At 41.7% G+C, this 13077-nt stretch overlaps 1 protein-coding gene across 1 annotated transcript in view; it reads left to right on the forward strand.

Moving 5' to 3' along the window:
* Positions 1-13077, forward strand: part of si:cabz01090165.1 (uncharacterized protein LOC100333421 homolog) — a 53464-nt gene that overhangs the window by 26498 nt on the left and 13889 nt on the right. The window contains exons 2-5 of the mRNA XM_033976977.2: positions 4126-4370; positions 5902-6102; positions 8837-9003; positions 12730-12970. Of these exons, the coding sequence (XP_033832868.1) occupies positions 4131-4370; positions 5902-6102; positions 8837-9003; positions 12730-12970 (849 nt within the window). The 5' untranslated portion in view covers positions 4126-4130. The remainder of the gene's footprint in view (positions 1-4125; positions 4371-5901; positions 6103-8836; positions 9004-12729; positions 12971-13077) is intronic.

Here is a 13077-nt window from a genome sequence, read left to right on the forward strand (position 1 = left end):
CAGCATAAAATACTTTTACTTTTCACTCCAGTTTAAAAATGTAGTGGAGTAGAACGTACAGATTGCTCTCAAATGTAGTGAGGTAAAAGTGAAAAGTATAAAAGTAGACTGCTATTTGCTGCTAAATGCTTACTTTACATAAGGCATTAATACAATTTAAATTTTAAAGTTGTGCTATGCAAATTTTCATTTTATTGTCTCCATGGAGATGGTATTACTTTCTTCCACAGTATGGCATTAAACTAATCTATTTCCATGGAGACAAGCAGGTGATGCCACCGGACCAAGACACATTAAGAGTGCAAGATTTTCAAGGTAACATAAAAAAAACAAACTGTTGAATAAATACAGGATAGATATGTTAGATGCCATACTATGGAACATTTCAGAGAAAGCATATTCATGAGGACAAACGTTACATAGTGCACCTTTAGACAAGTCGGCCTTAGTGTTGTCATATTAAAATTTCAACCTTGATTTTTTATAAGGAATAGTTTTGATCTGTCTGTATAATTCCTCAGTTGTTCAGATATGATCCATAGTAAAAGAAAAATTAAAATCTGTCAACGTGACAAAAAGTTGATTGAGTGAAACTAACACACCCGTTGTTCACAATTTCTGTTTGTAGGCCTATTGGGTCTATTGGGCTACACTAAATGTGAACTGTGCCTGAGTCATATTTAGCATAATCATTCACGCCCCTAATGGATAGTCCCACACCTATTAGCATACTGGTTAGCCCTATTGCTTTCCTTGTTTAGCTTTAGGTCTGAGGATGGAGTTATAAATAGGAGATAGATGCCCCCAGAAGTCTTAAGGAAGCCCACACACACTGACCAATACCTGCTGTCTGATTCACACCATCCACTGCAGCACAAACTCGGTGTTATCCGTACACTACTACACAGGGCTCAAGTGGCTCCTGCAAACACAGAGGGAAAAGTGAAGAACAACACATGGAGAAAGCCCTCTCTGCTTGTGGATGTCCAAAATGGGTCTTCAAAGGAGTCTAAAAAAGTCATTACAACAGAGAATTGGAACTTACAATAAAAGGTATAACCATCCCGTACAAAACTGGTGTGTCTGAAAAGCTTCAGAGGATTTTCAGACAGCATGAAATTCTGGTCTATTTCAAACCTACAAATACTTTAAGACAGAAACTGGTTCACCCAAAGGACAAAACCCCAAGCCACAATCTAAGCAACATGGTCTACGCCATTCAGTATAGTGAAGAGTGCAGTGAGTGTTATATTGGAGAAACTAAACAGCCACTCCATAAGCAAATTTACCAACACCATTGTGAGAGTAGCTCGAGATCCCAATCTGGTATACATCTCCAGCTCAAAGCCACTAACCACTCCTTTGAAGATAGTGAGGAAAGACAGTCCTTTTTAGGAACAGGAACAGGAATGGGACCTTAGACATTATTTATCCTCTATTTATAACTCCATCGTCAGTACCCATTAGGGGCTTGAATGATTATGCTAAATATGACTCAGGCACAGGTGACCTAGCCAACAAACAGAAACTGTACACAAATAGGTGGGTTAGTTTCAGTGTAGTTAGCTCCTCCCTTCACATAGATATAAGGCAGTGTCCAGCAGTAATCTGACCAGAGCTGAAGAAACGGTTTGGATGAGCAGCCAAACGGCTTCACTCAAACAACTTTTTGTCCAGTTGACAGATTTGAATTTTTCTTTTACAATAGTCTTGATTCTGATACCACAATGATAACAAAAAATACTGTTTCATAAGACAATAGAAAAATCTGTTATATTACCATGTGGCCTTATATCTGTGTAATCCCTCAGTCGTCCAAGTAGGTTCCATAGTGGTCCATGGTTGTGTACTAGTCCATTTGGTCTAATACTTGGTCTGATACAGCTCAAGATCTTTCTAAAGTTATTCATGAAAGGTTAATTTCTGTCCTGTGATTGTGACTATTTTAGTATTGATGCCTGCCCAAATGAGTATTTAGTTTTAGTATTTTGACAACCTTTGTAGACCTACAGGGCCCGATCTTGCAGCTTTAGCCTATATTTGTGCTGTGAGTTAAGTCTCTGTAGCTCTGTGCTGACAGGGCATCTTAGTGCACTGGTTCAGTTGCTTTAATCTTTATCTTCCATGGAAACGCTGACAGTGTACATGTAGGTTTGTGTTTGGAAACAGACTCATTAATAGAGCCAGAGCCATGATACATCCCACATTTAAGAGCTCAGAGTTCCCATAATGTAATAGCCCGAGTTCTGTTTCCAGACACAGAGATCACATTGAAATGATTAGTGAAAGTTTCCCTGCACCAGCACTTATTGTACTTCTCAATGTTAAAGGTGCCATACTGGAATTGTACCGTTTAAAAAACAAACTAGTTCATTTTAAAGCAGACTTATTGTGCAAAATGCACTTTTCAGGGCTTTAAACCATGTTATAGTTGTTTCCTTCTCATTTACTCTCTCAAAGCTGTATTTGGAGTGATTTGTGCATGTTTGAGCAATCTTTAATCACCATTTCACCGATCAACCCCCATTTTCACCGGGTCACACCTACTGTAACATACTTACTTCCTTGTCCAATGTTATTTTTAAAATCTATGATAGTATTTGGCAGTTTTGCGTAGTCATTTTGGTATCGCTGTTCGCTAGTGTGATGTGCAGCTAACCATAGGAGGTGCTGACAGCTACACAGCGTTTTGTTGTGATGAAGTTTACGGCAACGTCAGCTCCCATCAGGCACCACAGTTTTCCAACATGAACATCAGTGTCAGCGGACTTGTTTCTTTTATTAAGTCATTTTAGATGAATATTTTCATTTAAAATGTCCAAATTATAACACGATCCACGGTGTGACAAAGTGGGCCTTTGTCCCTTTTAATACTATTAAGATTTGGTTTTGCAAATGTCTGTTCATTTTCAATAACTTCAATACTCAACGAAATAGAACTATCCCGGGTTTGTTTTGTTTAGTTGTAATCAGTAAATCACCACACATTTGTTAGTTAAATATATTTTATTTAGTTAAATGTGTCTATTCAGTTCAGTCCAATAATCATCTTACCTGCATCCCCACATGGTCCAGACAAAGAGGGGGCGTGCCCTATGTCGGCCATTTTATAGGCTTGAGTGGGGTCGTGGGACGGACCATGTGGAGGGGGGAAAACTGGTTCAAGTTTGTTTATTTCTTTGTGTTAATGTCTTGTGTATTTTCATTTCATGAACTAAGTGTTTATAGTTTATTTAGTTCAACACTTTTAGTAAAGGGACTTGGGCCCGAGAGATGCTTTTATAGTGAACATAGTGCTTATGTTACTCCCACAGCCCCTGGACAAGAGATGGAGTAGACCGGGGGCGGGGCTTCCGGTACAGGAAAGTATTTTAGTCTGGGTAATTAGACAGATGAGGAACACCAGTGTAGCCAGGGTACTCGTGGCTTTTGTTTCAGTTGTTTAAGTTTGGTTGCTTCGTTTTTTGTTGAGCACCGTTAATTTTTGTAAATATGTATTATTTTTTGTGTTCACGGTGTACCACTACACGGGAATAAATTGTGTCTAATGGGACTTCCTTTGAGTCTGCCTCCTATTTTGATCACTCGGGCCAGCTTCCCCACACACGGGTATCATAAATTATAACTACAGAGCAGACACAAGCACAATATGTGCTTTAAGCAGTACAGAAAGTGTAGGATTTGGTATTTCGCTCAACAAAATGTACTTTCATTTTCATAGCACCATCAGTTACAAGCCTAGAGCCATCTGCTGGTGATTTTTATCATTACATCGTTCACATCATCACATTGTTTAACATCTCCACACACAAATTATTTTAAGGTGTACTGTAGACTACTAAACACAATCCCAAGCCTAAGGTTCAAAGCTGTGAAATAATAATAGATTGCCCTTTAATACATTCCCTTTAATCTCTCTTCCATGAGCAGACGTTGGCTGTGTGAGTGTGTGGGGCTTCCTGATGAGAGCCACTCTGTGCTAACACTGCAGCTAGCTCCCTGTGTAAACAATGGCCTGGACTCCACCCAAGGCGTGTAGCTTGGCTGTGTTAGCTTAGCCTTACCGTTAGCCTTTGATAATGTGTCCATCTCCACGCTGAGCCCATCTGCCCCTTCTTCTCACAGGAGCCATGTTGCTGCGGCTGCTCGTGTGCGGACTCCTGCTGCTGCTGCCCCCTGCTGGCCCCACGGCACTGTGCCCGAAGCGCTGCACCTGCCAGAACCTGATGCCCTCCTACACCGTGCTCTGTGCCAACACGGGCCTCCTGTTTGTGCCGCCCAATGTGGACAGGCAGACGGCCGAACTGCGCCTCATGGACAACTTCATCACCACGCTGCGGCACCGTGACTTCGCCAACATGTCCAGCCTGGTCAGTCCCGCCCTTTTACACAGCCTTTAGAATGGTTTGTATATACATTAGTCAAAAGTTTGGACACACCCTCTCATTCAGTGTTTTTAGTGAAAATATGGTCATAAAAATAAAGAGAAAAAAATTTAATTGAATGAGAGGGTGTCCAAACTTTTGACTGGTAGTGTACGTTGTCTATTATATAAACACAATATACACATCAATATACACAGATATGAGCAGGTATTGTACCACCAACCTTTTGATTGTAGGCCTCTTGATGCTCCTATCTGTTCTCAGTCATAATGTAGTTGGGCCCAGGGCAACTATGATTTTTGTTAATTCAGAGTTTCAAAATATTGCTCTGACGTAGGGCAGTCAGAAAAGGAATGACGGCAAGTGACATTTGGAAAAAATGTGGGAAAAAAACGTATTGCCAAATATTATTACTGTTAGTATTCACAGAATTGTTTCAGAAATTATTTTTACAAACAAAATCTACCATTTTCTGTGGCAAAAATGCCTTAAAAAGCATGTAATTCTGTCCAGAAGTGCACAAGCTACATGAGATACATTATGTAAATACTCTCAAACCAATGTTCATTCATACATAGTGTACTTCAACACTGGAGGTATCTTGCCCAAGGACACAATGACAAAATGCTCTGGTTTGAGCAGGATTCAAACTGCCAAACTTTAGGTTAGGTTAGTGGAGATGTGACATGGGGCTTTCTCCAGGTGCTATGCTCATAACAATCATGGCTAAACTGTTATTTCAATGTCTTGGCAAATGGAGGTTTAAACATTCTGACTGTAAATTTCCAAAACCTGAGCTATTTGTTTCAAGATATGACATAAACATGTGAAGCCGAATATTGATTTAATCATAATGATTGACTGTCTTACTTTTAAATACAAAATAGAATCTCTGTAAAAACGTATTAGCTTTTACTTTTAAAACTAGAACTACTCTGTGTTATGAGTGAGAACTGAACCAGCAGCTTCACTGTAGTGTTCTGACAGTGACATTAAAAGTTAGATTTTTCTTTCATTGGCGTTCACAATTTAATATTGCACTTATTAGAAAAACATTGGACATGATGGCCAAGTTACTTATGTTGTAATTTGGGTTGTTTCAATGCTTAAATCTATTGATTTAAACCTAAAAGGACTCTCTCTGATCTCAGTGGTCCCCAGCACCTGCAGCTAATCATGAATCAGTGCTAGTGCAGCCTCTGCAGCTCAGTGAGTAAATTCTGGAGGTTCTGAACTTTCACATGAGGCATGGCCTGTCCATATACTGAGAATGAGAAAAACATGTATGTGTCCTCTATCTGCAGGTTAAGGCTCTGGTGACCCAAGTTCAGCTGTGAGTGTAGTGTCTTTTTTCAAAAAGTCAGAGCGCAGGATATATACAGTTCTTTTAAGTATTTTATTATGTGACCCATTCTAACCTCTCTTGTTAAACTACCGCATAAGAGCTGTTTGCTTCCTGCTCCTTCTCTCTCCCCTCCATCATTGTTCACTGTCTGTTGTGTGTGTGCATGTGCAGATCCACCTGACCCTAAGCCGGAACACCATCAGTCAAATCTGGCCCTACACGTTTGCTGACCTTCAGGAGCTCCATGCGCTGCACCTGGACGCCAACCGCCTCACAAGCCTGGATGACTCGCACTTCCAGGGGCTAGTCAACCTACGCCACCTCATCCTAGCCAACAACCAGCTCCAGAGCATCTCTGAGGGGGCCTTCCAGGTGAGCCAGCCTGGAGGGTGAGCGGGCCTGTGGGTGGGGGAGGGGTAAGAAGGTGAAGGAGGGCTGAGGGGTAGGGTCTGGAGGACTAAAGGGGAGAGTGAGGGGGGAAGAGGAGCGGGGTCTGGACATGCAAGGAAGAATGTGATTGGTCTAACACAGTGGTTCTTAACCTTGTTGGAGGTACTGAACCCCAACCCTTGTTTATTGAATTTTTTTTTTTTTTTTTCAAATTCAAGACATATGGATGTTTTACTGGTGCACAAAATGAATCGTGCATTAACCTCACTGTGTTCAAAGAATAAAACCAATAAAATGCATGAACTCACAACAAATTACATACATACCTTTTTACAAAGACATGACCTTTTTTAATTCTACCACACTGAAATTATTTCAATTTTTATCCTTATGTATTTCAACAATGAACGTATTGTATTTATGCTATTTATTATTTTTTACATTTTAACACACACCCATCACCTAATTTCCATCACGCTACAGGGTCGGCAACCTTTAACACGCAAAGAGCCATTTGGACCCAGTTTCCACGGAAAATAAAACACTGGGAGCCGCAAATACTTTTTGACATCTAAAATGAAGATAACATTGTATATAATTATAATAATAATGCAACGGAATAATGCAGGTTTTATTTTCACGGACAAACCTTCTACACGTGGCAGATAAATATGGCAAAAATAAGTTAAGTGCATAAAAAATACAACTCACCAAACCGCTGCATCAGTGGGAGCCATGCGCTTGTGTCTTTGGGATGAGGTGGACCCATCGAGGAGTGATGAGAGACAATGACACCCGCAGTGTGATTAGATCTAGTCTGCTCCACAGTTTCTTTCAAAAAACTCTAAAGGCTTATCTTTTAATCCCAGGTACTCAGTCTCCATGTACCAAAGCAGTTTTGAAGGTTTCATTGCCTCATTTGCTTTTTCTGCATGTTACGCAGAGCGGACTCTGCACGTGAGAATCACCTGTAGCGACAAACCCATATTTAAGTAGGACTCCTGGTATTGTCTCTTAAATTTAACTTCCTTTTTCTTGGAGGTTGTAGTCTCCTCTTCTGGCTCCTCAGTTGGCCCTTTCCCCTTTGTTAAAAGCTCTCCAAAGACTTTTGTTTTGGCTCATTTTCACTCGCTTGTGGCTCTACTTTTGGGCGACATGTCTGATGTGTTATACGTGATACGTCATTGCGGAGACAAGAGCAGATCTATCACAGATATAATAAACTTTTTACTACATCAAATAGATTTCTGTGGCGATTTCCAATCAGGATTTTCATTATACATCTACAGACAAGCTTTTTAGCACATCATGAGGGAGGGGCGAAAGTTATGTCCTCCTGATCCTCCTGCTCCTGCGCACAGCGTCTGAAAATCAGGGCTGTGTCTTTACGCAGGACTGTGAGCTGGGTCTGTGAGGCGTGAGCAGTGTTCAAACGGCTCATTTAAGTTGGGCAGGTACTTCGATAGATACATCAAAGGGTACATTTGTTGAATTGGGCCAACGTCTGGAGACGCTCGCAGTCCGCTAATCATGAGTCGGGTGTGTGTCTTGGCCTCCGCCGAACCCCTGAGACTGACTCACCGAACCCCTAGGGTTCGATCGAACCCAGGTTAAGAACCACTGGTCTAACAGGTATGCATACTTCAGACTTCACCTCTGCAGCCAGTTGTTTGTAATCAGAAACACCTGGCTGTAATCAGGGCAGTCCTCCGTGATATCATGTAGTACTTAAAATTACAGTGGCCACTGAAAGCAGCACACACTCATGCACATTTACTTAGTTTGCACTACAATAGCCCAAAAAGCACCTCTAGGAAAAACAGAGAATGTGCTAAAACACCATATACAGTTTAGTAGCAAAAAAGTTAATTTTCCACTTGTCCACATGTACAGGTCCTCTTAAAACTGGAAGACTAAGAAACCCTTTCAGAGATTTTCATTTTGCTCAAGTGGAGTTTCAAAACCAAAAGGAATCTCTGTAAAAATGTATTAGCTCTGACTTTTATAACTAGAACTACTATGTGTCTTGAGTGCGGCTTGAACCAGCAGCCTCACTGCAGTGCTCTGACAGTGCCATTAAAAGTTACACTTTCCTTTCATTTGTGTTCACAATATAATATTGTACTTATTACAACTGAAAAAGAGTCCATATTAAAATGTATTTTAAAAACACTGGATGAGACTCTGAGTTGGAGTTTCATGGTAATATTTGATGTCACTCACAAGTGTGATCATTTCACACTGTAATTAAAGTAGCTTAATGAAATGATCTTCTCCCTGGTTAAACACAACACAGAGGAAATGAAGCTTTATCCAGTTAGCACAAATGTGCTCCTAGACCTTTTCCAGTGCAAGATTTATTTTATTTTTTTAGCTTAACAGGGTGGGCGTTAAGGGAAGAGGTGAGAGTGGGGTGAGGGAGGGATGAGACTGAAATGAGCAAGGGGTGTGAGAGTGAGGGAGGGGTGAGACCGTGGTGAGAGAAGGATGAGACTGGAATGAGAGGTGAAGGAAGGGTGAGACAGGAGTGAGGGAGATGAGAGAGGGTGAGAAGGCTTCCTTCCTCTCAGCTCTTATCAGATTTGGGAGGATTTCTCAAAAAAGTCACCCAAAATTTCCGCTCACATTGGTCTTTCACTCTTCAGATGTGTTTCTATGAGAACATCGAACTAAAGAGTGTCTGTGTCTCCTGCCCATAACTCCTGTGTCTCCTCAGGACTTCTTGGAGACCCTGGAGGACCTGGACCTCAGCTATAATAACCTGGTGGAGATCCCGTGGGACACCATCGCTCTGCTGGCGAGCGTCAACACCCTGAGCCTGGACCACAACCTGATTGAGAGTGTCCCAGAAGGCATCTTCTCCAACCTGCACAAGCTGGCTCGGTATGACCCACAGGCCTACACACATAGGCCTACATCTGTAACATCCACAGGCCCACACCCGCGAGCCTACACCCACAAGACTACTCCCGCAAGTCTGCACCTGCAAGCTTACTCCCACAAACCTACACCAGCAAGTCTGCTCCCACACGCCTACATCCACAAGTCTACACCTGCAAGCCTGCTCCCACACGCCTACATCCGCAAGTCTACACCCACATCTGCAAGCCTACTCCCACACGCCTACATCCGCAAGTCTACACCCACAAGTCTACTCTCACAAGTCTACATCTGCAAGCCTACTCACACTGGTCTACATCTGCAAGCCTACTCACACTGGTCTACACCAGCAAGTCTACACCCACAGGCCTACACCAGCAAGTCTACACCCACAAGTCTACATCTGCAAGCCTACTCCCACACGCCTACATCTGCAAGCCTACTCCCACACGCCTACATCCACAAGTCTACACCCACAAGCAAGCCTACTCCCACACGCCTACATCCGCAAGTCTACACCCACAAGTCTACTCCCACAAGTCTACACCAGCAAGTCTACACCCGCAAGACTACTCTCACAGGCCTACACTTGCAAGTCTACTCCCACAGGCCTACACCCACAGGCTTACACCCGCAAGCCCACACCCACAAGTCTACTTGCACAGGCCTACACCCGCAAGGCTACTCCCACAAACCTACACCCGCAAGCCTACTCCCACAGGCCTATGTTGTACCCCCGAAGAGGGGATATGTTGTACCCCTGAAAATACGGAGAATTAATCACGAGAGTGATTTCATGTTGTTTCTCTCACGCAGAGGTTTAATGCAATTGAAATGAACAATATATTACATTAGCACATTAGCACATTAGCACATTAGCTTATGAGTCCACAGCAGCGCATCAGTTCACAACAGAATTAACACATTCCCCAAAACTTCTAAAATATGAACAGTCTTTTAGCCTAAGTTTAACATTTTACAACAACAAACTTCAACAGATCACAAGTAACAACATTTGGGAACCTTTACCTGAAAATAATTAATCACGAGAGTGATTTCATGTTGTTTCTCTCACGCAGAAGTTTAATGCAATGAGTGAAAACAGCTTGAAATCCCCCAAGTGGCGGGTAAAGGGATTACCGATCACCAAGAAAGATCCCCAGGCTTAGCAGTTGATCACCAATGATATGATTACAATTCCCTTCAGTGAGACAACAGGAATAATACAGAGAAATACAATACACATTCAATATAATATAATACATGTTTTAACAAACTTTTAACTATATTTATAATGTTTTTAAGGCCTATCTAAATTACTATTCATTGCAAACCTTTTACTGTTCCCACCAATCTTCTCCCAGCATAAAATCACATTATGATGAACATCACTGTATAAAGACAGAACATTGTGTAATGCCATTTTAACCTATCACACCTACACCCGCAACAGACCTATACCCACAAGCCTACACCCATAGGCCTACACCTACAAGTCTACTGCCACAAGTCACTTTAATAAGTCATGTTTGCACTGTTGTTTTGATGCTGCTGCTGTATACATTTTCTACCTCTAAGTATTTTAATTTTATTTTTAAGCATATCTTTTTAACTTTGTGCATGCCCTTATTTGTATTTGTATTTATTCAGTGTGTTTTTATGTTGCACTTTATCACTGCAGTAAGTTCCTAGCTTGTGAACTGTGTTCACAGACAATGGCAATAAAAGTCTTCTGATTCTGATTCTGACAAGCCTATTCCCACAAGTCTACACCTGCAAGCTTTTGAACTGCATAAGCTGCACTTCTTAGTTGGTCAAAATACCCAAATATTAAGTTGTAATATAAAATATATCTACACAATCTACACAATCTACAATAAGTCTACAATCAGCTCAATGTTCCAGCCACAACCATGGCAACCATGGAATAGCATGTAAATGTGAAAGCTCAGAACCTCTGTATTAGATTGAACATGCTTACCTTATATCGGTCATATTTATGGAATTTAAAATCAGAATCACACATATGGTTTCTATCAAAAACATTAAAGATGCAGTATGTAACTTTTCTGGAGAGGCATCTGCTTTTCTCAATGGAGATGCTATTGTTTTGCTTGAAATATTCCACAGTACAGCATTAAAGATGTCTATCTTGCTTTTATTGAAGGTGTTTTTGTTGTATTCTTACTGTGAACAGGACCACATCTCCACAGATCTTTGTCCTGGTGTCCGTGGAGATAGACCATACTTTTAAACATTTCAGGCAAAGCAATAGCATTTACATAGTGACAAACCAGTGGCAGACCCTTTACCAGAAAAGTTACATTGTGCACCTTTAAATGTGTAGCGGCTTCCCTATGCAAACATTGAAGCCGCGGTGAGAGCCAGAGTGGGTCCTGGACTGTAGATTTGTGACGTGCTGGAGGTTTATTAAGGACAAATACGCTGATATCAGATATGCGTTTGTTGGTGATTTATTCTGGCGAACACGCAGGCACACGGAGGATTCAGCAGCGCAACAGAGAAAGTAGAACATGGATTGACATACAAGTAGGTAACAGGTTATGGCAAAATAGGTAAATGGAAACAAAGCTTGCGGTCAACAAAAATTACGGCTACCCAGCCCTGACTCACTACGCTGTGCCCCAAGCAAGTCTCGCCTTTTCACACGTACGTGCACGCGCACCTGCCCATGTGAGCCCCACCCCCTTGGCTCTCAACCAATCACACACACACACACACACACACACACACACACACACGCACACACAGCAAACACACTGTGCACCCCTCTACCTGTCTCCTACAAAATGTCTGTAAAAAGTTTTTTTAAGCTGGTATTTTTACAGCACAATATGATGTATGCAGAGTATTAATGCTTTTCAACCTCCTGTTATATGATGACATTTTGAGGACAGTGGACCATTTAAAAGATATATTTTGTTTTGAGTAATGAATTGCTATGGCAACTTGGGCTGTAGTCAAATAAAAACATGTTCTGCCGATCGATTAGTCGACAAAAGTTCTCAAAACTATTACGCATCTCTGTGTATCTGACCCAAACTGCACAAACAACGCATTTATATAAAGAGAGATACAACTTGAGAACCATGAGTTTAATCTGCCTTTTTACACCAAAACATACCAAAGGTCCTTTATTACACAAAATTGACTCATGTGAGCTTTAAGCCATGTTAGAATGTTATTAACTCCTCAAAAATATACCAGGAGTTATATTTTGTTTCATTCACAAAAACCTTGTATATTACACTGTCTGCATCCCCAAAGCTCAAAATGCTCTGTTCTACCTTGTGATGTCCTGAAGCGGTAGTTTTCAAGTTAACAGCTCCTTTTACCTTTAGTTCAGTAGAAATTGGTAATTCAGAGTGCTTTCCATTTTAGAGAAGAACTCAGACTAAATATGAAGGGTTTGTGTGTTAAACAAGTGTGAATGAAACAAAACACAACTCCAGGTATGTTTTTGATGAGGAAACAACATTACAACATGGCCTAAACCTCACATGTGCCCATTTTGTGTAATATAGGACCTTTAAGATTTCATTCACTAACTTATCCCTTCTGCTAGTGTCCCATGTAAATTAATTAATACATTTTTGGCCCAGATCGCTCCATTCTGAAACCCATGGATACAAGAATAAGATGTATTACCAAGTGTGCATGAACTAACCCCAATCCAATCCAGCTAAAAAGGCTTTTGTCTGTGTGCAGTCTGGACATGACCTCCAACAAGCTGAAGAAGATCCCTCCTGACCCTCTGTTCCTGCGCATCCCGGTCTACGCTAAGACCAAAGGCTCCCCTCTCACTGCGCTGGTGCTCAGCTTCGGGGGTAACCCTCTGCACTGTAACTGTGAGCTAGTGTGGCTCAGGAGGCTGACCCGAGAGGACGACCTAGAGACGTGCGCCTCCCCCACAGACCTGGCTGGGAAGTACTTCTGGACCATCAGGGAGGTGAGGCCCATCACAGGGGAACACATACCCAGGGGAGAGGAGGAGTCCATCTGTGATCAATCTACACTCTACCTCTTTACCACTCTTGGGTTTAAGGCGAGATGCTA

Source organism: Periophthalmus magnuspinnatus, chromosome 13, assembly GCF_009829125.3.
Source record: "Periophthalmus magnuspinnatus isolate fPerMag1 chromosome 13, fPerMag1.2.pri, whole genome shotgun sequence".
In the NCBI taxonomy this organism is placed as follows: Eukaryota; Metazoa; Chordata; class Actinopteri; order Gobiiformes; family Gobiidae; genus Periophthalmus; species Periophthalmus magnuspinnatus.